General features: G+C 36.1%; 1 protein-coding gene across 5 annotated transcripts in view; it reads left to right on the top strand.

Annotated features, from left to right (window-relative positions):
* The window catches only part of COL24A1 (collagen type XXIV alpha 1 chain), a 398,071-nt gene that overhangs the window by 131,715 nt on the left and 240,954 nt on the right, over nucleotides 1–25,402 (top strand). For 4 of the 5 annotated variants that reach the window (XM_077987934.1, XM_001109249.5, XM_015144267.3 and 1 more), the window contains 5 exons: nucleotides 1,770–1,823; nucleotides 1,900–1,944; nucleotides 2,188–2,241; nucleotides 2,490–2,543; nucleotides 7,571–7,624. In XM_077987934.1, coding sequence (XP_077844060.1) covers nucleotides 1,770–1,823; nucleotides 1,900–1,944; nucleotides 2,188–2,241; nucleotides 2,490–2,543; nucleotides 7,571–7,624 — 261 coding nt within the window. Of the gene's footprint in view, nucleotides 1–1,769; nucleotides 1,824–1,899; nucleotides 1,945–2,187; nucleotides 2,242–2,489; nucleotides 2,544–7,570; nucleotides 7,625–25,402 lie in introns of those variants that run through there. The other variant, XM_028831815.2, reaches the window with a different exon arrangement.

Below are 25,402 nucleotides of genomic sequence, written 5' to 3' on the forward strand. Positions count from 1 at the left end.
GGATTACTTTTACACAATTTCCAAGCATAGATATTTTTGTGTTTTTCTAACCTATCATAAGTTTTAAAGCTATGAACTTTGAATAAACTATCCACTGTAATCATAAGCATAAGTTTTCCTATTGACATAATTTGAAATTACAAGCATGATGTATTAATATTGCATATCTGTTAAGTTGGAAAGTATTACCCTTTGCCTGTAACAGTGTTATATATTTCAGGATTAAACATGTTAGAAATAATTTATCATAGTTATATTTCACAGACTTTAAGACTCTTCCATATGATGTCATATTCTCCATTCTGAAATTTGTATTATATAAATGTAGACAATTAGAAATGCTGTTATGTTGGGATATTGAGCTCTAGAAATCACCATTTCAAATTAATCCCTTCAGTATTCATTCTACACTTTATTTCAGAACCATTATCTGCCAGTTATTATGTTGGGTCTGGGAAATTAAAAAAGCAAATGAGACATGTTTTTCTGCTGTCACAAAATGCACAGACTAGGAAGGCAGAAAAAAAAAAGTACAGTGCTGTGTACTAAGTAGTGAAGTAGAATGGCATTCTAGTACTGGTAACTGTCTTGTCAAAGGTTCTGAGCATTTGATAAGGGAGAGCATGTCCACTGCAGCTAGAACGGAGGATTTCGGGGAGGGAGAAGTAAAGGGGAATGGAAATGAGGACAATGGAAGGAAAGGAGACTGGAAAGATTGATGGAGGTCTGATAGAGAGGGCCTAGGATGCTATCCTAAGAAACTGGAATTCTAACTACAAGGGGTAACATTTTTGGCATTTCACAAATGCAACTTCAATAGTTCCTTAATATTTCAAAACTAAAAAGAGAAGTTTGAACTAACTTGGATTTCCATTATAAAGAGTAGTAAGGAAACCAGGCAAAGAAAGGTAGTGAGTGAAAGAAGAAAAATGAGACCTTAGTGACACAGAAATTATAACTGATCCCAAACCACCAAGAAGTGCCATTTTGTTTTGCAATTTTTTCTTTCATACCCTTATGTTGCTATTGCCCTTTGTTTTCTAAGATGACATATTGAAAGAGTTTTTTCTAAGTCTCTTGCTTGCGGGAGATAATAGTGGTAATGTTTCTGAGGAATTAGAAGATTAAATTGATGTTAGAGATTATGTCTTTTTTCTCTTTTATTCTTCAACAGTGTCTTGTACATATTATGCTTAGTAAATATTAAATGATGAATAAATGAGATAAGCCCAGAAGGATACAGCCTTTTGTTTGCCTCTGGGTTTATCCCTGAAATTATGATAAATTTTCTCATTCTGCAAACTGGAAATTATAAAATCAAATCATTAGGATGTCTGGCACATAGTAACTGCTCAATAAATATTGGCTGAATAAGTGGGTGAAATAAAACTCTAAGACAATCAAATGAAGTATCTGTTGTTATTTCCTGGGAGCATGGCACTGAAATATTTTTTAAAGGTCTCATCTAGTTGGAGAAATATTGCAAGATGAATGTCATGGACAGTATCATAGGAGCTCAAAGGAGGAAAGAATCTCTGTGGACTAGACAAATATGAAAAGGTTTCCGAAAAATGATGGACTTCACTAAAGTTTGAAATATTGGTATGATTTATAAATGTAGAGAGGAAAATAAGTTGTTGAAGAGCAAGGCACGTGTAGGAGCTTAGTGAGATGACTGTTTTGGGTTCATTAATTTATTAATTCTGCCACATTTTCTTTCTAATCCTAATGAATGATTAATGGTGCACTTCTTTCTTACTGTTTTTCAGGGCAGTGTTGGCCCTGTAGGACCAATTGGACCTGCTGGAATTCCTGGCCCAGTGGTATGGTTCTATTTGTATAATGGATATTTCCCTTTAATCTCTCTATGATATCACAAAATGTCACCTTTTTTCGTAGGGTCTTTCAGGGAATAAAGGACTACCTGGAATCAAAGGTGATAAGGTGATTTAAATATTAATATTATAAAAATAATTTTTTTATCACATTTGTCTTTTACTTTTCAGTCAACACAATTTATGAAATATTTTGTTTTTATGGAGTCTAATTTGTAGTATCAATTATATTAGTTTTCCTCAGAAGTAAGAAAAATAGAGAAATTATTCTTTTATAATGAATATTTGCTTCCTTATAATATTGCCATGTTTGTGATACATAAGTATCTTTGCATGAAATTGTGCTTTCCAGGGTGAACAAGGGTCTGCAGGAGAGCTAGGAGAACCAGGGTATCCTGGAGACAAGGTAATGTTTATGCCATTAATTTTATGTAAATATGAAAAAGTGTAAATTCAAAAGAAAGAACTGCTTATTATTTTATCCATGTCTTGTGTTAGAATGTGGTATCAGTATGGTTTTAAGTTCTTGTTTGAAACTTTTTTCTCAATATTTTAGCATACTTTATGAAATTTGTTAGCAGTTTGTAAATAGTGGTATATCTGCCTTTTGTGCTATAATAACTTTCTCTTCTCTCTGTTATTCTCTTCTTTTAGGGTGCTGTTGGTTTGCCAGGACCACAAGGGATGAGAGGAAAGCCAGGGCCTTCAGTAGGTTTGAACTTTTGCTTTGCTCTTTGTAATTGACAGAGTGCATGCGATGGCATGAGTCTCGACACTGTTGATCTAAGTAGGGTATAAGCCTACTGAGCATTTGCCTCCTCAGTTTCAGAATATAGCAAATCCCTCAAGTATTCAGTTCACATTCCGTAGACTTTTGGACTTCCCTCTACTCCCAACCCTAGGCCAAAGCCAAGTTTCTGAGAGTCCTAAAGATCTTGGTCATATTATTCTACTGAATAATCTATTATAGACAATATTTAAATTAAAACAATAGGCTTTGAAGCCAGAAAATATGAAGCATCTTAAATAATATTTTAACTTTTCAAAATAGCAATTTTATTAAGGAAACAGTCTGAAGAAAAGGTAGCATGTTTGCACTCTCTTGTGGACCAAAATATTCTAAATCCTTATTTTTTTTCTAACCCTTGGATATCAATTAGATGAAAGAAAAAGATACCTTATATTGCTGTTAACATAAAACTGAAAAAAATTGTAAATCAAAATTACTTAATTATTAGAGCTATTTAAATAAAATGATTAAAACATGAGACAAAATATATTTCTAAATATTAAAAATCATAATTATTATAGCTGACATTTACTGACTACACAATACCAGGCAGTATTCAAAGGACTATACATCTAAATTAATCTTCACAACAATCCTACAAAGTTGGTACTATTATTATTCCTATTTTTTATATTAAGAAAATTGAGACACAGTGTTAGAAAATGCCTAAGGTCACCTGGGTAGCCACCAGTTACTTAGTAGGTGACCATTCAGAAAAACCTAGGCAATCAGGTATGTCCGAGTTTATGCTTTTAGCTACTGTGCCATACTGTTTTAGGGTTTAATATTTTAAGACGGTTTTAGGATTTTAATATTGATTACAGCTCCATGAAGGTAAAGGTGATTACAGATAGAAAAAATTAGATATAGGATTCAATTCTACAAAAAAGATAGAGATGATTATACATATAAAAATACATATAGGATTATAATTTATTAATGTCACATTAAAACATACATTTAAAAATAAGAGTGTTGTGTTCCTGAGCAGTTTATTGTCTTCCCTCTAGCTCTACCCTTCCATCTAAGGATTGTTTATTTTTTTTAATGTCAGGAAGCAGTATTAAATTACAGAACTTTACCCCGTTCTTTGTGACTTGTAACACTGATAGTATTTTATATACATCTCTTCGGAATTATTTAACCCAAAGAACAATTTTTGGCATCTTTTCGATGAAATGTTAGTGGTGACCTTTGCTTATAGTAGTTTTTTGCCCTGGGTTTATTGCCATAAGGGCTTAACCTAGTAAGCCATGTACCCTCCCTTGTACCCTTGAGTTGAATCTCAGAAGCTCTAGAGTGCATAAACTGGATCATGAGAATAGATCATGAAGCTAACAAACTACTTCTGTTTTTCAACATAGTTCTTAAACCATATAAAGACACTCTGATGTGCAGTGATTGGCAAAATAAGATCTTTTTTACATATTTCTCTTTTTTTTTTTAATAATGTGACAGTTTTCTATCCCTTGACCAAATAGGATGAAATGATACAATACATGCTCTAAGGGCACTATTAACTAATAAATAATATAAGTATTATTCTTTTGTACCTTACAATTAATTTTTTGAGAAAACTAGAGGTAAGTATCATGCTTACACAAGGCAAACCATTTTAGTGTTCCTTACTCTTTGATTAAATTTCTGTTTATAACACATTTATGGGAGTAAAAAAATCATTGGCTAGAGAGACAAAGACCTGGATTCTGGTCCTAGCTCTGGCACTTAACCTACTAGCTAGGGTATTTAACCTTGGGTATTTAACTACCATGGTACCAGTTTCTCATGTTTAAAATTAAAGTTAGGGCCATGCATGGTGGCTCATGCCTGTAATCCCAGCACTTTGGGAGGCTGAGGCAGGCAGATCACGAGGTCAGGAGTTCGAGACCACCCTGACCAACATGGTGAAACCCCATCTCTACTAAAAATACAAAAAGTAGCCAGGCATAGTGGCACACACCTGGAGTCCCAGCTCCTCAGGAGGCTGAAGCAGGAGAATAGCTTGAACCCGGGAGGCAGAGGTTGCAGTGAGTCAAGATTGTGCCACTGCACTCCAGCCTTAGTGACAGAGTGAGATTCCGTCTCAAGAAAAAAAAAGAAAAAAAGAAAGTTAGGCCATATCGTATGTAAGGTTCCGTATAGTCCTGTGATTATGATGTTCTTAGATAGTACTTATTAATATTCCTCTAGTGTAAACTAAAGAAAAGACAGAGAGCCTATTTCACCTTTAACACATTATCTTAAAGCCCTTAGTATTTTTTTCCTGAAAGAAGTCACAATAAATGCTAATGATGTTCTTTTAGGGCAGGGAGCAAGAGACAATGAGAGTGAGTCTTTTACTTACTCGTTTTACACCTTTGTGTACTGTTCTAATAAAGAAAATTAATGTCAGCAGGAATTACTTTGATAGGGAGATAATTGATTTTTTATTTGTCTTACCAAACTTTTGAAAACACTTTGGGCCGAAGGTAAGATAGGCATTCATGAATTAAAATTAGTGAGATAGCCTTGTCTTTAGTCTCTCTTGTTGTATCTATTACTTGTTTGTATCTTTTTGTTTTAATTTAAAAAAATGTTTTAGGAGACAGGGTCTCCCTCTGTTGCTCAGGATAGAGTGTAATGGTGCCATCACAGCTCACTGCAGTCTCCAACTCTTGGGCTCAAGTGGTCCTTTCACCTCAGCCTCTCAAGTAGCAAGGACTGCAGGTGCTCACCACTATGCCCAGCTAATTTAAAAAAAAAAAAAATTGTAGAAACTGGGTCTTGTTTTGTTGCCCAGGCTAGTCTTAAACTCCTGGCCTCAAGCGATCCTCTCACCTTGGTCTCCCAGAGTGTGGGATTATAGGTGTGAGCCACTGCACCTGGCTCTATATATTATTAATAGAAAAACTGTAGATATTTGACCAGGAAAACTTTGCTTTTTATGGAAGGAGACACTTGTTTGATGAAAAGTTGCTTATGCAGAATCCGTTATTATATTAAGAAACAAACTCCCACACTCAATTATATAAGTTAATGCCTACCTAAAATATTTGTTTACTGTCATGGAAAGAATGTCAACATCATAAGGATGTCTTCCCTATTTTATAGATCCTACTTTTAATTTTCTGTTACCTAAGAGGTTGGTGTTACTAACTAATATTGTTTCCAAGTAGATCTAAGTTGTAACATGAAGTAATATTTTCAAGATATAAGAAAGAATGTCCTGATTTGGAAAGTTGGTACAGTTCTTGAATAGGAAAGCTTTTGCTCTGTATTTTAAAAAAATAGAGAAAACTACCACTCTGAGGTTGTCAGTAAATACACTTTCCTTTAGACCAAGAAAACAAACACAATTGTTATGCTCTATCCATTTTTTAGCTAGAGGTTTGTGTCATTTGTAGATGTTTATTTAATATTAGTCAGTTATCTATAGATAAGTAACTTTAAGTAACTTCTAAGTTACTTAAAATGTCAGCTTTTATAAAGGAAAATTGACATTCATAGGAAATTTGCAATCGAAGTTTTTCAAAACAAAGAATTATTCTGAAGAACAAATAAAATCATGACACAATTTCTGTTTTTAAATATCTGATTGTCAATTAGCTTTTCTGAAAACAAAGCCCTAGGGTATTGCTATTTTATCCTCACTGCTTAGAAATTTAGCTTTGTGATTGGATTTTGCCACTAGAGGGCTCCAATGAGAGCCCCTCGCCCCTATCTCTATCTTCTTTAAAGAGAGATGCTTGTCATTTTGAGAACTTCAGTATACTGATTCTGACAGATCACAGATTTTGTTTTTGTTTATTTGGAAAGGGAAACTTAAATGAGGCTTTCCATAGTATTTCACTGCCTTCCTCTAGGTTTGATTGCAGTAGTTGTATGGTGTCTTGTTTTATGTCCAGATACCTCAGCACTGAGAATGAATTAAGTGCATATTGGAAACTGTGCTTTAGGTTTTGGAAAATGGGCAATCCCATATTGTAACTTGCAAGTTTAGGTGATCTGAGGCTTATTTAAATTAAATTTGAAACTTAATATGACAGAAATAATGAATGCAATAGTTTTTCTTATGAAAATAGATATATCAGACTACTGTCCTCCCTTTCCAAACTTTCATCTCTTGAAAGCATTGCTAGCCTTCTCTGGTTTCAGGATTTATGCCTACTTCTCTCTCCTGTCACTTTCTCCTCTAACCCTGATTTCACATCTTTATCATGAATCTCAGAAACTAGCTTCAGAGATATGAAAACTGAATCCTCAAAACTTCAATTAAAGGATGAAAACGATCTAGGAATTCTGTGTATGAGCCAGGAAAGCAGCAAGGGTGTGAAGAGAAGGAATAATGATTGTAAAATTGGTTGATATTTAATGAGTACTTCATATGTCAGACATTCTGCTTAGCACTTCACATATATTATCTAATTTAACTTCCAATGACTCTTTGAGAATGTTACTACTATAATTATTATTTCTATTTTATTGATGAGAAAACTGAGGCTTAGAGAGATTAAGTAACAAGGATTTCAATCCAGGTGAGTCTTAATTACTAATTCAGGCCACTTACAGTATCAAAGGAGAGAGGAATTTTCAGAGACAGCCCTGGGACTGTGGTTATTTATAAAAGCAGTTTCTCATCTAGAATTCCCTATCTTGTTAAGTCCAGCTTTATTGTCTTATCTCTGTGAAACATGCATAAACACACAATTTTTTTTCTTGATTTGAGCACTTGACTCATTAATTTGTTTATATCACTAACACTTGAGTGAATGTATATTCAACCTATAAACATCTTATTTAAAAACTTTTACGGTAATGATGGTTACAAATTTTTCTAAAAAGTCATTACAACCTTGTTTGACATGATAATATAATGACTACTATTTTTTTTACCATATGCCTGTTTCTTCTTTTAATTGTGTTTATTAAGTTAATGTTTATACTTTGATCCTCCCCCCCATTTTAGGGCCAAACAGGTGACCCAGGACTCCAAGGACCATCTGGCCCTCCAGGACCAGAGGTAAAATATTGGTGGAAAGATAATAAATTTGAAACAAAATGGTGGAAATTAAACTTGTTTGGTAAAACATATTTAAACATAGGAAGCTTAAGAAAGATCCTCTTTAAAGTTTGTATCTCTGTAAATAGTTTGGACTAAATTTTTTCTGTTGTGTCACGAGGTATGCAACAGGGATCCTAGGGAAACAGAAAAACGCATTAGCCACATTTTCACACTGATTAGGATCACAGCTGATTTATTTGTTCTGCACAGCTATTAATAACAAGTACTTGAGACTTGGAACCCAATTTCAGGAAAGAAACTCCACTGAATTATTAATGCAAAATGTTTCCAATTATTGCTATATCCATATATCATTGAAATCTCATACAGTATTCTAAAACAAATACAATTAAGTCTGTAGTACATATATCAGATTTGTTTGTATATACTTTAAAATTTGTGACTTTGGTTTAATGGTTGATACAGAGTGGCTTTCATTTCTAAAATTCTATGTAGAACATAAGCTTCTGAGATGAAACATTTGGATTTAAAAAATCATACTATGAGTCAGAACTATGAGTCAAAGATATATTACATGGAGATGAAACTTCTGAAGCTCACTCTAGTTTCAAAAATATATGCCTATATTGATATGTGTGTGCCTGTGGGTGTCTACACACACACACATACACACAAGCACACACATATCAGTGATTACATACATATTTAATTCAGAGTCGTAGATTCAGCAGAAGCCTGAGAAAATAATTGGCATCAGAATAAATAAGTTAGAGCAATAATGTCATAGTGTCAGAGTGGTAGGCAGAGTTTCTAAGACTACTGCTGTACTGATGCTGTCTCCCTCTCTTTGTAAACCATAAAATCTACTTCGATGGCTTCGCAGCTGTCCTTCAGGGTTGGCTGATTTTTTTCGAAAATGCCTATTCTTACTTACTGTATGATTTAAAAACACATTGGGTATTGATAGTTCAAAAATCTAAAAAGCAGGCGGGGCATGGTGCAATCCCAGTACTTTGGGAGGCTGACGTGAGAGGATCTCCTTGAGTCCAGGAGTTCGAGACCAGCCCTAGCAACACAGTGAGACCCTGGTGCTTAAAAAAAAAAAAAAGGTTTTAAAAGTTAGCCAGGCCTGGTGGCTCACACCTGTAGTCCCAGCTACTCGGGAGGCTGAGGTTGGAGGATCACATGAGCCTTGGGTGGCACCACTGCACTTCAGCCTGGGTGACAAAGTGAGACCCCATCTTAAAAAAAGAAGAAGAAGAAGAAGGAGAAATCGGCCGGGTGCGGTGGCTCACGCCTGTAACCCCAGCCCTTTGGGAGGCCGAGACGGGCGAATCACGAGGTCAGGAGATCGAGACCATCCTGGCTAATACAGTGAAACCCCGTCTCTACTAAAAAATACAAAAAAACTAGCCGGGCGAGGCGGCGGGCGCCTGTAGTCCCAGCTATTCGGGAGGCTGAGGCAGGAGAATGGCGTAAACGCGTGAGGCGGAGCTTGCAGTGAGCTGAGATCCGGCCACTGCACTCCAGCCTGGGCGACAGAGCGAGACTCCGTCTCAAAAAAAAAAAAAAAAAGAAGAAGAAGAAATCGTCTTCGAAACTTCATTGTACTTAGTTTTATATCAATAGAGAGGAAACAGGAAGTAAAATACAGTAGTATATTGATCTCTGCATTCTGATAAGAAGGAAATTGAGTAATTAAAACTAAAACTTCTGATTAGTATAAGCTTCTCCATATGAGCCTACAATTTTTATTCTAATTATTTTTAATGAAAGCTTTCCTGGAGTGAATAGTATTTACACTCTTGTCATACTGAGGATAAAGAATCTATTTTAATTTTCATTATCTTTAAAGGTTATTATTATGACTGTATTGCCCCATTATTACTGCAGTTACAGGTAATATGTACACTAGAAATGTCTATGTTGCCTCCTTGCTGTCAGTATGGTTTTCAGTCATTTTTCTTCTTTCTCATAAAGCTTGGTTAAAGGATGCATGAGCCATGTTTTCACTTACTACTTGATCTTCCAAAGATGTTTCTTTATTTCTCTCTTCCCTTTAAAATTTCATAATATCCATCAACACTGAAAACATTGTGTCATTATCTCTGATTTCAGCACCACTAATATAAGCTCCTGAGCCCCAGCCTTTTCAGAGTACCAGTCCTTCCTCTTCACCTGTCTTTAAGTTTTTTCATGGAGCTAAAAATGTAACCTGTACTCTCTCAAGAACTGATGCTAGATTGTTTTGGGAAACAGGGTCTAATCCAAGGAGCATAACTTTTTCTTGATCATAAAAATATAGTACCTAGGCAACTATATATGAGACAACACTTCTATCCAAATCCTTTTCAACATTAAGCTTTTAATAAACTTGCAGGTCCAAGAATTTTAAATAGTATATTTAGTAGTAAAACAAGCCTGAAAACTTTCTGCTTGTATAGCGGATGAATTTTTCTCAGGTAAAGGGTCTTATGCATTGTGCTAAATTCAGACTTTATCCTGTATGCATTGACCAAAGATATTTAAGCAAGAGATGAAATTATCAGACTTGTGCTTTATGCAAGGCAGCAGGGGAAAGGATAAAAGAGAAGAAGGGAAGGAGGGGTGCCAAGGAGACAAACTAAAGGTTATTTAGAAGGATGGTGCAGCCGAGCAGGGGACTGATCATGAGGTCCTGTAACAATAGAGAGGAAAGTATAGCTTAAAGAGAGAACTAGAAAATATAATTCACAACACATAAAACAATTAGTTTAGCTCATTCCAATTGTGAGAGAGAGGAATAAAAGGCAATTTTAATGCTTCTTGCTTGAAAAGTTGGGTAGAGTGTGCATCATCATTCCAAAAATAGAAAAAAAAGAGGAAGAGGAGGAGGAGGAGAAGGAAGAGATTCAGGGTGGCTGGAAATAATGTTTTGGCTTTGAATCTGTTAAGGTTTAAAGGCCTTTAGGAGACATAGAAAATTAGTCTAATAAGTGTCTTAAAATTGTAGGCCTAAAGCTCAGAAAAGTAGACTAGAGATACATACTTATATAATCATCTGCATAAAGGTATTAGATGAAGCAATGTAATAGATGAATTAAAACAAAGTTTAAAAATACTACACCTGGAAACTCACTCCTGGAAGGCTACATTCTTTGTCTACGGTGCAGCAAAGTTTTAAGTTGGTAATAAAAAGTCAGTAAAATAACATTTTGGGTGACTGAAAAATACATTCCTTAGTAACTTATGGTCTGGAAAGAAGAAATATTGCAATGGAAATTAGAAAATGTTTAGAAGTGAATGAGAACGAATCAGTATAAAAACTTGAGTGTTGCAGCTGAAGCAACATTTAGGGGGCAATTTATATACAAATTCATTTTTCTTGAAAGCAAAGAAGGTAAAAAAAAATGAGTTATATACAGCATAACTCCAGGGATTTGTTTCAAAAGAAGGAAGAAGCTGAAAGAGGTAAATAGGATAGTCTCTGTTTTCTTAGTCTTGAGACTAAATCTCAAGAGTAAGGGGACTGTGCAGGAGAAAGGAGCTGCAGGAGCTCTTTGAAAAGTAAGTGAGTGAGTGACTGCGGAATCATAAAATAATTTCTGAGTTGTTGGTTAAGGTAATTTTTGGATAGGTTTTTGTTTGTTTGTTTTTGTTTTTGTTTTTGAGACAAGAGTTTCACTCTTTCACCCAGGTTGGAATGCAGTGGTGCTGTCTTGGCTCACTGCAACCTCCACCTCCCAGGTTCAAGCGATTCTCCTGCCTCAGCCTCCCAGGTAGCTGGGGTTACAAGTGCCTGCCACCACACCTGGCTAATTTTTGTATTTTTAGTAGGGTTTTGCCATGTTGACTAAGCTGGTCTCAAATTCCTGACCTCAGGTGATCCACCTGCGTTGGCCTCTCAAAGTGCTGGGATTACAGGCATGAGCCACCATGCCTGGCCCATTTTTTGGTTAGTTTGAAATGTAAGAGGCTTTTGCCTGAAATACAGTCACAAAACTCTGTACATTTTGTTGTAAGGGAATTTCAGATTTGAATGCGATCTTCCCACTGCCAAAAGGATGACACATGATTAGTTATATGATTCTCCTGTCTTTTGGATTAGAACATATTAATTATTCAAAAGGAGGTAGCAATTCATTGTATTATGTCATTTCCACTATTCAATACAGATGGAAGTTATAATGTGAAAGCATAATTCAGTAAAAGTAATTCTATTAGGGGCCAAAATGATGAGACCTACATATGTACTTCTATGATAGCTTTTGTTAATAATTAGGTCATAAAAGGTTTAAGATATCTGAAAATTACAGAATTTGGGGGTTAACATCTTCTGAATGAGAATTGAGGAGTTAGTCTGAGTACCTTGAGCAAATTACTTCAACTCCCTGGGCCTTTCCTCATCTGTAAAACAGAAATATTAATAGTACCAACCTCATAAAGTTGTTTTATTACACACATTAATTCATGTAAAACACTTCAGCATGTAGTTAATAGGAAACATTCAGTATGTATTAGCTGCCACCACCACTACCACCACCACCATAATTGAAGACAGCACACATTGTATAGACCCAAGGCAGAAAAGCCTGGCCAGTTCAAGATCAGAAAGAATGCCAGTGTAACTGGAGTGAGCAGAATGAATGAAGAAGAAAGTGGTATACAACAAAGTTGGAAAAGTAGACAGGGGATATATCATGTATGCCCTTGTAGAGGAGAGTGAGAAGTTTGGATTTGGTTCTAAGTGCAGCAGGAAGCCATGAGAGGCTTTAAATAGGGCAGTGGCATGATCTGATCTGATTTATGCTTTTCAAAGGTTACTCTGGCTGCTGAGTGAACGTAAGACTGTGGGGAGAAACAGTGCTGAAAGTAGGGACATGATTTTTTCTTTTTATTTATTTATTTATTTATTTATTTATTTATTTATTTGAGATAGAGTCTCACTCTGTCGCCCAGGCTGGAGTGCAGTGGTGCAATCTCGGCTTACTGCAACCTCTGCCTCCCGGGTTCAAGCGATTCTTCTCCCTCAGTCTCCCAAGTAGCTGGGACTACAGGCGCATGCCACCACACCAGGCTTATTTTTTTGTATTTTTAGTTGAGATGGGGTTTCACTGTGTTAGCCAGGAGAGTCTTGATCTCCTGACCTCGTGATCCACCCGCCTTGGCCTCCCAAAGTGCTGAGATTACAGGGGTGAGCCACCACGCCCGGCCAGTAGGGTGATGATTTAAGGAGATTATTTTACTTATCTAGGCAGATAACTTATTTTAATGAATAGTAATTTTAGTTTTTGATAATAAAACCATGCCAGCTATAGAAAATGATTTTTGATTTTTCAACCTTACCTGGGCATTACTATCAATTTTTTTAAGGCTGGGCATGGTGGCTTATGCTTGTAATCCCAGCACTTTGGGTGGCTACAATGAGAAGATTGCTTGAGCCTAGAAGTTCAAGACCAGCCTGGGGCAACATAGTGATGCTTTGTCTCTATTAAAAAGAAAAAAACATACTCAGATTCCCAGGGCCAATCTCAAAAATGCGGAATCAGAATCATTGGGGGTTGCTCCACAGCTGATTAAGAGCAATAATAAAGAACCACATCTTATTTTTCTGTTCTTTATGGCAGCAGAACCTTTATCCGACAGAGTGAGAGTGTTTTCCACCCAGTAAGGTATAAGATCACCAAAGAAGTCAGAACATTCTCCTTGTTCTCTGCTTGGAAATTATCATCTCATTCTGTTTTAGCAACCTGGGAAAATTATTACTGCAGCATAGCATGACACAGAGATAGCATTCTATAAATGTTTTTAAAAATAAAGTGATAAAAGAAAGACACTAATAGGCTTTGCTATGGATTTTTTTCCATTAACATTTAATTTGCACAGGAGCTGGAGCAGAGGAGAACTGGATTGCCTTTGCAGTACAGGGTGAATGTGATTCAAAAGCACAAGTTTTATAGTACCAAGAGCGTATGAAGCAGCCTGAGATAAGAGTAGGAGAAGGGTAGATAACTTAGAAGGTAGTCTCACAGACAGAGAAAAATAATCCAAGTTAGCCCAGTGAACTAATTATACATGTTGACAACATTTTACAGTCATTAAATATCTTGCAATTGTATTTATTAATCATTATTTTTCCACAGACTAATTAGGTTAAATTCTATAAGGCTAAAATCAGGGGCTAAGCCTTCCTCAATAACCGCCGCCACCATTACCACTTTAGAGTAGTGTAATCTTAGTGGTTAAGCTGAGTTTATTCATGAGTAACTAAAAGGTACAGAAAAATAATTCATACGTTTTTCTTTGAAACCGTGTGAGAAACTCATATTAAAAGTATACTTTTATTAAACAGTAATTTTAACTGTGTATTTTCTTCCAGAAAAATTAGAGAAATTGTTCTATAAGGCAAAGCTATATAGGACAAAGTTAGATAAGTGTACTACCCTCCTTACTTTTCTGCCCGGTCCTCATCCTCTTATCCTTTTTCAGTGTTCTCACCTACCCCTGAGGTATCCAATCTCAGTAGTTTCTGTGTATCTTTCTTGTGTGTCATGTATGTGTGTATGTTTTGCTTGTTTAAGGGGCAGATGTATGTGTATTTTATTATACTTTTTTATTACATAAAAGTTACATAGTATAGATACTTTTTTGCACTCTGCTTTTTTTACTTAAAAATATATCCTGGAAAACACAGCATATCAGTTCATGGAGCTCTTCTTTATGTAATTTTGTAGCTTCATAGTACTTCATTGTGTGGATGTATCAGTTTATTCAGTCATTCTCCTACATATGGAAATGTAGTTTGTTTCCAGCATTTTGCAATTATAAACACTCCTGCAATGAATAAACTTGTGCTTATGTATTTCTGTATGGTTGGAGGTGCATCTTCATGGTGAATTGATAGAATTGGATTGCTAGGTCAAAATAAGATATTGTTAGATATTGCCAAATTCTTCTCCGAAAGAATTTCATTCCTATCAACATTTCTGTAATTATGACATTTCTCTCACTATGAATGACACTGAAAATCTTTTTATGTTTGAGGACTGTTTTATAATCTTTCCTGCGAAATGTCTGTTTATGTATTTTGCGCATTTTTCTACTAGGTATTTGGTCATTTTACTCTAATGTTTAAAATTATTTGTGTATTAGAGAAATTAGCCCTTTACCTGTGATAACTATTGCAAGTAATTTTTTCCCAGTTTGTCACTTGTCTTTTGACTTTATTTGTAGAGTTTTTTGACAGGAAACAGCTTTACATTTTTAAATAGCCAAATTTGTCAATCTTTTAAGGAATTTGGATTTTGAGTCATCATTAGAGAACCTTTTCCTATATCCAGGTTTTAAAGAAATCACCTATGTTTTCTTCTGATTCTTGACTAGTTTCCTTTTTGTATTTAGGTCTCTGATACATTAAAAGTTTTGTGTGTGTCTGTGTGTGTCTGTTGTGATTTATGTATTTCATTTCACATTTTTCTAAATGGCTAATCAGTTTTCCCAGAATCATTCATTAAACAGTCTATCTTTGCTTCAGTATCATAGTTTATTTTAAATTATGCTACCTATATCATACACAGTCACATACAGCATGCATCGTTTCTGTCATTGATGGGCCTCATATAAAACCCTAGTCCCATAAGATTATAACAGAACTGAAAAATTTGTATCACCTGGTGATGTCATATAAAGCCTTTGTAACATCATTACTCACATGTTTTGTAGTGATGCTGTTGTAAACAAACCTACTGTGTTGTCAGTCATATAAAAGTGTACAGTAATGCCCTGGGCCTTCACATTCACTCACTGCTGACTTACTACTTCACCCAGAGCAACTTCTGATCCTGCTGGCCCCATTCATGGTAGGTGCCCTACATAGGTGTACCATTTTTTATCTTTTATACTACATTTTTACTGTTCCATTTGTATGTTTATATAGATTTGGATACACAAATACCATTGTGTTACAATTGCCTACAGTATTTAGTACAGTAACATACTGTACAGGTTTATCGCCTAGAAGCAATCGGCTATACCATATCGCTTAGGTGTGTAGTAGACTATACTATCTAGGTCTGTGGAAGTGTACTCTATGATGCTCACACAATGACAAAATTGCCTGACAAAGTATTTCTCAGAACAAATACCCATCATTAACTGATACATGACTGTACTAAATTTCTACTTCTTGGATCTATGTCTTACTTTATGTTCTCTTCCATCTGAGTGGCTGTCTGTTCATGCACAAGTACCACCTTGTTTTAATGACAGAAACTTTATGGTGTGTTGAGATGTCTGGAAAGGTTTTAAGTCCTCTGAGCTTTTTTCAGTGTTTTCCTGGCTATACTTGCATTCTTGTTTTTCCATATAAACCTTAACATCAATTTATCTAGGTTCATTAAAAAATATTGTTAGTATGTTTATTGGCTTCAACTTACACTTACAAATTAATGGAGTGCTGGGATCTTTATGATATTGACTCAGTCTTTTCGAGAACAGCAGTTGTCTTTCATTTGTTCAGATCCATTTTTATGTTTTTCAGGAGTGTTTTAAAACATTCCTTAAGTTTTGCACATTTTTTGTTAAATTTTTTCTTCAGCATTTTATATTTTTTGTTGTTATAGTAAAACGGATTTTCTCTGCCATTATATTCTCGAATACATTTTTGTTTATGTGTCCAAAGACTATTGATTTTTCAATGTTAATTTTATATCCTGTTACCTTAATGGTTTCTTTTTTTTTTTTTTAGTTAGTTTTACTATTGATTTTCCAGAGTTTTCTAGACATGCTCTCATGTAATTTTAAAATAGAGATCATTTTAGTTCTTCTTTCCCACTTCTTAAACCTCTAAGTTAATTCTCATGGTTAATTGTGTTGTAATACCCGAGTACAATGTTAAAGAAGTAGTGAACATCCTTGATCTGTTCCTGATATTAGTGGAAACATTATAGTGATTTCTCATAAAGCAAATGCCGGCATGAAGAATAAAATATTCATATTTTATTACATTAAAGAGATAGGCTGGGGATTGCTTGAGCCCAGGAGTTCAAGACTGGCCTGGGCAGCATGGCAAAACACTGTCTCTACAAAAAAGACACAAAAATTAGCCTGGTATGGTGGTGTGTACTTACAGTCCCAGCTCCTCAGGAGGCTGAGGTGGGAGGAACACTTGAGCCCAGGAAGCAGATGTTTTGGTGAAGTTTTTGCACCACTGCACTCCAGCCTGGGCAACACAGCAAGACCCTGAAAAAAAAAGAAAGAATAAAAAAAGAAATATCCATTAATTTATATTTTCTTGAATGTTTTAAATCACGAATGATTATTATATTTTGTCAAATATATATACTTGGTTAAAGGTTTTATATTTCCTACATGTATTGAGATAATTATGGATTTTTTCTGTTTGGATCTATGTGTATGGTATATTAATGGATTTTTTTTTATTGACCCAACTTGCATTCTTGAAATATATTCTACTTGATTGTGGTGATCCTATTATCCTCTACAAGAGTGGTACATTTGTTACAGTTAATGAACCTACATTGACACATCATAACTATCTCCCAAGGTTCATAGTTTACATTAGTATTAGTGTTCACTCTTGATGTTGTGCTTTCTATGGGTTTGGAAAAATATGTAGTGATCTACCACTATATTATTATACAGAGTATTTTCACTGCCCTAAAAATCCTTTCTGCTCTGCCTAGTCATCCCTTCTCTCCCCTGCCCCCAGCAACCTATGGGCACTGATCTTTTTACTGTCTTCATAATTTTATCTTTTCCAGAATGTCAGGCAGTTGGAATCGTACAGTATGTAGTCTTTTTAGATTGACTTCTTTTACTTATTAATATGCAATTAAGATTCCTCCATGTTTTTTCATGGCTTCATAGCTCATTTCTTTTTAGCACTGAATAATATTCTATTGTCTGGATATACCACAGTTTATCCATTCACCTACTAAAGGACATCTTAGTTGCTTCCAGGTTTTGGCAGTTGTGAAGCTGCTGTAAATAGTCATGAGCAGGGTTTTGTGTGTGCATAAATTTTCAACTCCTTTGGGTAGAATTAAGGAGTGTGGCTTCTGGATCACACAGTGAAAGTATGTTTCGTTTTGTAATAGACTCCCTATCTTCCAAACTGGCTGTGCCGTTTTGCATTCCAACCGGCAGTGAATAAGAGTTCCTTTTGCTCCACATCCTCACCAGCATTTCGTGTCAGTGTTCTGGACTTCGGCCATTTTAGTGAGTGTGCAGTGGCACCACATTGGGTTTTGTTGTTGATGGTGGTGGGTTTGTTTGTTTGTTTGCTTGTTTTGAGACAGAGTTTCACTATGTCACTCAGGGTGGAGTTCAGTAGAGTGACCATGGCTCACTGTAGCCTCAACCTTCTGGGCTCAAGTGATCCTCCCACCTCAGCTGCCTGAGTAGGGAGGATCACAGCCATGCACCAAAGCGCCCAGCTGTTTTTATTATTATTATTATTATTATTATTATTATTATTTGTAGAGACAAGGTCTCACTGTGTTGCCCAGGCTGGTCTCAAACTCCTGGACTCAAGCAATCATCACACCTTGGCCTCCCAAAGTGCTGCGATTAAAGGCATGAGCCACTGGAACCAGCCCCCATTGTTGTTTTAATTTGCAGTTCCCTAATGACATATAATTTGGAGTGTCTGTTCATATGCTTATTTGCCATCTGTATATCTTCCTTGGTGAGGTGTTTGTTAAGGTCTTTGGCCTTTTTAAAATTTTTTTTTTTAATTGTTGAGTTTTAAGAGTTCTTTGTATATTTGGGGTAACAGTTCTGTATCAGATGTGCCTTTTGCAAATATTTTCTTCCAGTCTGTGGTTTGTCTTCTTATTCTCTTGACATTGTTTTCTGCAGGGCAGAAGTTTTAAATTTTAATGAAGTTCAGTATGGATTGTGTCTTTGGTGGTGTTTCTAAAAAGTAATTGCCATACCCAAGGTCATCCAGATTTTCTCCTGTATTATCTGCTAGGATTTTATAATATTGCATTTTACATTAGGTCTATGATCTATTTTGAGTTAATTTTTGTGACAGATGTAAGGTCTGTGTCTAAATTCATTTTTGTTTTGCATGTAGATGTCCAGTTATTTCAGCACCATTTGTTGAAAAGACTATCTTTGCTCCATTGTATTGCCTTTGCTCCTTTGTCAAAGATCAGTTGACTGTATTTATGTGGGTCTGTTTCTGAGTTCTCTATTCTGTTCCACTCATCTACTTATCTATTGTTTCTTCACTACCATACTGTCTTGAATATTGTAGCTTTATAGTAAGTGTTGAGGTCTAGTAGTATCAGTCCTCCAACTCTGTCCTTCTCTTTCAAGTTGGGTTGGCTATTTTAGGTCTTTTGCCCCTCCGTATAAAGTTTAGAATCTGTTTGTCAGTATCCACAAATAACTTATGGGATTTTGTTTGGTATTGCATTGAATCTGTAGATCACATTGGGTATAATTTACTTAATTCTTTTTTATTTCTTTTATCATAATTTTATAATTTTCCCCATATAAGTTTTGTACTTATTTTCTTAGGTTCATACCTAAATGTTTCATTTTTTGGTGCTGTATTATGTTTTTAATTTCAAATTTCATTTGTTTGTTGTTGGTATATAAGAAGCCAATTAACTTTTATTAACCTTGTATCCTACAACCTTGCTATAATTGCTTATTCATTCCAGGAGGATTTTGTTCATTTTTTTCTGATTTTCTACATAGCCAATCATGTCATCTGTGACAAAGGCAGCTTTATATTTTCCTTCTCCATCTGTATAGTTTTTATTTCTTTTTCTGGTCATATTGCATTATCTAGGACTTCCAGTATAATGCTGACAAGGGGTCATAAGAGGGGATATTCTTGCTTTGCTCCTTTTCTAATTTCTTTTTATTCTTTTATTTTTATTCATAAAATTTTTAAGGTCTGTTATTTTTTTCTCTCATCATTACTTTAAATGTATTCAATAGACTTCCATATGGAGTATGTTTTATTAAAATTACTTTTTGATATTTTGTAATTTCAATTTGTATATGCCTTCTCACCCAATAATTATTTAAATAGGCAATTTTTAAATTTTCAAGTGGGAGAGCTTTTTCAGTTCTGATTTTGTTAATAATTTCTGGTTTCATTGCATGGTGATCAGAGACTTTTTTTACTTTATAGAACTTACTGACCTTTTTCTTTTTTACCTAGTATATGTTCACTTGTTGTGAATGTTCAATATCTTCTTGACAAGATGGTGTATTCTTATTATCAGGTGCAAAGTTTGGTATATAGTGATTTGCCCTTCCTCATTGATTATGTTGTTTAGATTTGCTGTATCTTTGCTTATTTTTGTTTTACATGATCTGTCTGTGTTAGTAGGATGGACTGTGGCCTCTCGCAATCCAGTTGCTCTCAGATCCACAACTGGTACTTTTCTCACTCTTTCACTATCCATTTTACATTCCCCTCACCCTCAGCTATCACCTCAGCAGATCTTGGTAGCTTATCTGGTAGTATAACCTAAACCTTCATTGCTGAAGAGCATGTATGTTTGACAGGAATACAAGAAGGTGCCCAGTGTACCACCTGAGTTTCACATGTATTCCTTCCTGCCTTTATTGTATAAAAGCAGTCTTGCTTCCTTTTGTTTATCAGGGTCAATTAGTCATGCCAGTGTGGTGACTTCTCTTTTTATTTGTTCAGACCTGGTCACAAAAAGTCCAAAGTGCTCTGGTAGCTGCCATAACTTTTAGTTTAGTAAGACCTTTGTTGTATCTCCTGTCAAGAGAGAACCCCCACTTTGGGTAACAAGATCTTCAACCCTATAGAGTTCAGCGTGTGATAAAGGAGCACAGAATACAGTGTGTCATTGGGAGTGATGGTAAATAGGACCATACCTGCTTCCACCCCTCGGTCTTTAGACCCAAATGTTCATCCTATTTGGGACAAAACTCCATATGGGGTCAGTGATTAAATAAATCCACTGTGTCCTAAAAGGTAGTACACCATTTTTCACATTATTTTCTTTTAACTGGCATATCAGTTATAACTTTAGAAGGAAGTTCCAATGTTACATGAGGCTGGATGCCTCTAGACTGGGCAGGATAAAAACTAATGGATAATATCATGGGCCTACTCCTTGCACCTCCTTCAATGTAAAGAGGGTCTCCATTTTTGGATGCTGTGTTCTGTGAGGTTTCCTGTTTGTGGATCAGGCATTCTGTAAGTCTCTAGATAGTGGCGCTAGTAGAACTTTAGAAACAAGAAAGGCAAACTCTTACCCAAAATAGATATCTATCTCTGTGAGGATGAACTGTTGATACTTCCAGGTTGGAAGGGGCCCAAGGTAAGACATTTGCCACAGAGTAGCTAGTTGTCTTCTTTGAGGAATGGTGCCATAATGGGGACGTTGTTAGTCTTTTTGCTGACAAATGGGACTTTCAGAGTCAGCAGAAGCTGGAACATCCTTGGTAAGTGATAGTACATGCTGTTGGGCTCATACATAACTTTTGTCTCTGCTACCATGTCTTCTCCATTCATGTGACACTCATGCCAGTCTGGGAGTGACCAAAGATGAAGGCTGCCTAATGTCAACTGGCCAAGTCATTTTGTCTCCTTGGTTTTTTATAAACTCCTTCATGGTATATGCTTCCTGGTGGGCATTAATGTGTGCGATAGAACTCTTCATACTCTTTCCCTAATCCCATGTGTCTATTCATGTGACTGTATCTCAAATCTCTCTCTTCCTCTATTTTTTCTCCTCCCAGGCCCCTGACCAGATAGCCATGCCATTGATTACTGCCCAAGAATCTATATATCCTCACTTCGGGTCACTTCTCTTGACACACAGATGATGAGCTGGTACACTGCTCACAGATCTACTCATTAGGATGACTTTTTTCTTCTCTGTTATTATTCAGGTACTCATAAGTGTACCTTTTTTGCTGTTGCTATCCATTTTCAACTAGAACTGCTTGCCCAGCTGACCCAACCATAAACCAAGCTCCTCCAGCTAGTCATATGGGAGCTATTTTCTCACCCTAACACATATTCCTTTAGTTATAAGCCGGGAGAAGGGAACTGCAGTGAGTGTGAAGGTGACATTGGAGTTTGGGCTACCTATTAATGCAGCTTACTTGTTCCCCCTGGTCCCACTTGGGTTCAATCCTGTATATAACATTTCTCCTGTATAATGGACTGCTGCTAGTGCCCATCTGAATTTATGTCTTGGCAGCCTAACAGAACCCAGGATATAATGGCAAGTTCTAAGTGTGTGGTTACTTGATGTCCCATAGTCAAGTGTCCTTCCTTTACTAGGTTCCAGTAACACCAAAAACTGTTTCTCAAAAAGCATATTATTTTCTGCTTCAGATGAAATGGCCTTACTCCAGAATTCCAGAGGCAGCATTTATTTCTCTCACTGCAAACTGCCATAGGCTTCATACTGCATCTTCTCCCACTGTAATACCTCCAATACTAGAGGGTCTTCTTGACTAAATGTACAAGTGGCAGGACTGATTGTACCATGTCCTAGATTTATGATGTTGCCCTTTCCTGTTTTGGGTGCCGCTCAAAGCTAGCAGCCTTCAATGTCACCTGGTATCTAGGTATAGAATAGTTTGCTCCCTGGACCCCAAAAGGCGTGCCTTTCCTTTTTTTTTTTTTTTGTGTGTGTGTGTGTGTGTGTGGTGGAGTATGTAAGACTCTCAACTTGCTCTTGCCTTAAAGGGGCTATTCAAGTATATCCCTAACCACTGGGATCCTAAATCTTCAGAGAATTGGCCAGCTTATGAATCTTTGAAGGGTGTATATCCTACCATCTTGAGTGCATGTGTCTTGCCAAATTCTCTATTGTACTAGCCATCTCTTGCTATTCTTGTTCAATCAGCATGACATCATGTATGTAGCGGATTGGGGTGATGTTCTGTGGCATTTGCTGAAGGTTCAGATCTCTTCGGACTGAACCTGTATCATAGGCAGGAGAACACAGGAAAACTGTAAGTGGCTATTGTCCATCCTACATGAATGCAAACTAGTTTTTTATTATCTTTTTTAATTTTAAAGGAAAAAAGTACATTTGCTTAATTGGTGACTATATACCATTTATGGGAAGACTTAGTAATCTTCTCTAGCGATGATACTACATCTGACAAAGCAGCTGTAACTGGGGCTGTGGTAGTCTCCAGTCACCCTTCAGAATCTATCTGATCTCTGCAGGAGCCCGCCTGGTGAATTCAGCAATGCTGTGATAGGGACCACCACTGCTACATCTTTTAGGTTTTTAATGGTGGCACTAATCTATGACATCCCCCTACACACAATGTGACTGACAGTCATCGAGATGTGATTGGCTGATCATCAGAACCCAAAGATCTACCTATGGGAATATCTCTGCCTTTTATGCTCTTCTTTAGACTATCCAATTCTTACTATTCATTTTCAACAGATCTTTCTCGGATGTCTATTATATATGTCAATCACTACGAAAAAAAGTGCTGAGGTGCATAAGATGAGGCCCTGACTTCGGGAGCTTATAGTCAAGAAGTCAATATTCAATTCTTGTACCATGTCAGGGCCTCTGCTGTCTCTGTCTGTCCTTTTTCCCAGGCATCAGGTTTGATTAGGTTTGATAAATTAAAAATTAAAGATCAGGTCATCCCTTGAAAGTCTAGAATCAGTGCAGTCCTCAGAGAAAGTTGTAAAATAGTTGAAGAATTTTATTTTTTCCTGAGGCTCTTAGTCTCTCCTTTATGTGTGTGTGTGTGTGTGTGTGTGTGTGTGTGTGTGTGTGTGTATTTACCCCCTTGGGCATGAGTTCTTTTCCATCTCAAACAATCGGTGTGCTCTTTTTTTCCCCTAAAATTTGCCCTTCCCATCAAAGCCTGTTTTCGTGGAAAGACCTGATGAATATATTTCACTCCCAGCAGTAAATGATTATGAGCTAACAGCAATGTATTCCTATTTTAAGAATATTTGCATTTTAGCAATGAACAGAAACCTGAACCTAATGCAAAATGTCATTAATCAAAGCATTTAGGGTGTCATTTAGTGAGCAGGGAAAAACTTATGGATGACTAGAAACTTTTATACCTCTCAACTTGATCATACCATGCAAACGGTCATCTACTCAACTAAAAAGGCAGGACAGGACTGACCACCATTTCTTGCTAGTGACTTTTGGTTAGGAAACTCAAATCTTCATAAGAGCTGGTGAAAGCAAAGTACTCTGAAGTTTTTGTTGTAAATGCTATTTGCCATTGGCATTGAAGAGAACTGTTCATCATTAAAGACCAGCTGAGCAAATGTGATTTCAAACCACTCCAAAGCTTTTTTTCTCTTCGTAATGTTTTACTTATTCTAGGCAATGTGACAGTGATGATACTTGCATATGCTGTAACAATGAAGTGAAAAGATCTGTGCATTTAGCTTTTCACAGAATTGTAAATATTAGAGGTGTTCCAAGATAAAACATCACTTGCCTTAATACACAAGATTTATTTTTTCCATACTTTTTTTCCTGCTTTTAATAAAAACATATGGAAAATGCTCTACAGGAATCCTTTCTATTTCTTTAATCATAGTAGTATCAGTTTTGAGCACTAACCCCAAGTGTCCTGTCAGTTCTGGCAGCAGAGCACCTTCTTATATGGTAGCAGGATGGTTAGAATGTTTGTTGATTCAGCTGTTAAGCCCCCTGGGCTACAGAGATTGCCAAATATTTGAATTTTGGATGATGTACTTGGTATATGGGGCCAGTTGTTTATGACAAAAATGAATCAAGACCACTAATCACAGCAGTGCCAGAAGTGGCCAAGCAGTGGGTCCTCTTTTTCCATCAGGGTGGTCTTCATTAGAGACAAAGACTAAAGTGAGTTTCAAAACTCTGGCTATATCAAGTAAAAGCATGCTTTTAAACTTCATTTTTAGTACTTCAGTGGACTTAACTGGAATAACCTAGACTGTGGCCAGCTATATTAATTGATTAGAATGTAATGGATTCCCTTCACCCAAATGATTTACTTCTTTGATATCTTTTATGACTTGGATTTGGATGATAAATTTCATGTTTTTAATTGTCGCTTAAGTCATGCTGAAAGAGTACATGTGATTAAGTCAGTCAATTTAAAAAGTATTAGGTTTCTACTATGTGCAAATATATGCCTAGTAATCACTGTAAGATATATTAAAAATAAAATGTAATTGATAATTTAGGAAGATTTAGTCTAGTTGGGAAGAACAAAATCTATATGTAAACTGTTAGGTAATGGTGAAGGTATCATATGAGAATTAAGGAGTTGTTATAGTTCAGTGTTAGTAGAGATAGATTTACATAAAATGAAAGGATAGAGAAGGGTTCATAGAAAAGATGGAAGGGTTTATAGAAACGACAGACCTTGAATTAGATTGTTTATTAATAAATCGCAGGAACAGGGCAGGGCATTCCAAGCACAGTGAACCACATAAGCAGAGCCAAGAGACCTAGGGTATATGCATAGTGGATTTACGGGAGTAGGTGACACTGGCTGGCTGATACAGGTTTTTTATGTGTTGGCACAGAGTGACAAATAAGATTGTAAAAGTAGGTTGGCATCAAATTGTTAAAACCTTTTATTTCAAGCTGTGTCAGAGGCAGCATATTCAGTGGTTAGGTAATCTGGGCTAATGTTGCAATTCTTGTGTTGTGAAAAAATATGAGACCCCTCTCTCATCTCCCAGGTGAACCAGCCAAAGTTCTATTGTATTGCCTGGTTTTTGCTCATACTGGTCACAAATTTTCATCCTTTTATACTCACTGTAGA

Source organism: Macaca mulatta, chromosome 1, assembly GCF_049350105.2.
Source record: "Macaca mulatta isolate MMU2019108-1 chromosome 1, T2T-MMU8v2.0, whole genome shotgun sequence".
NCBI lineage: Eukaryota > Metazoa > Chordata > Mammalia > Primates > Cercopithecidae > Macaca > Macaca mulatta.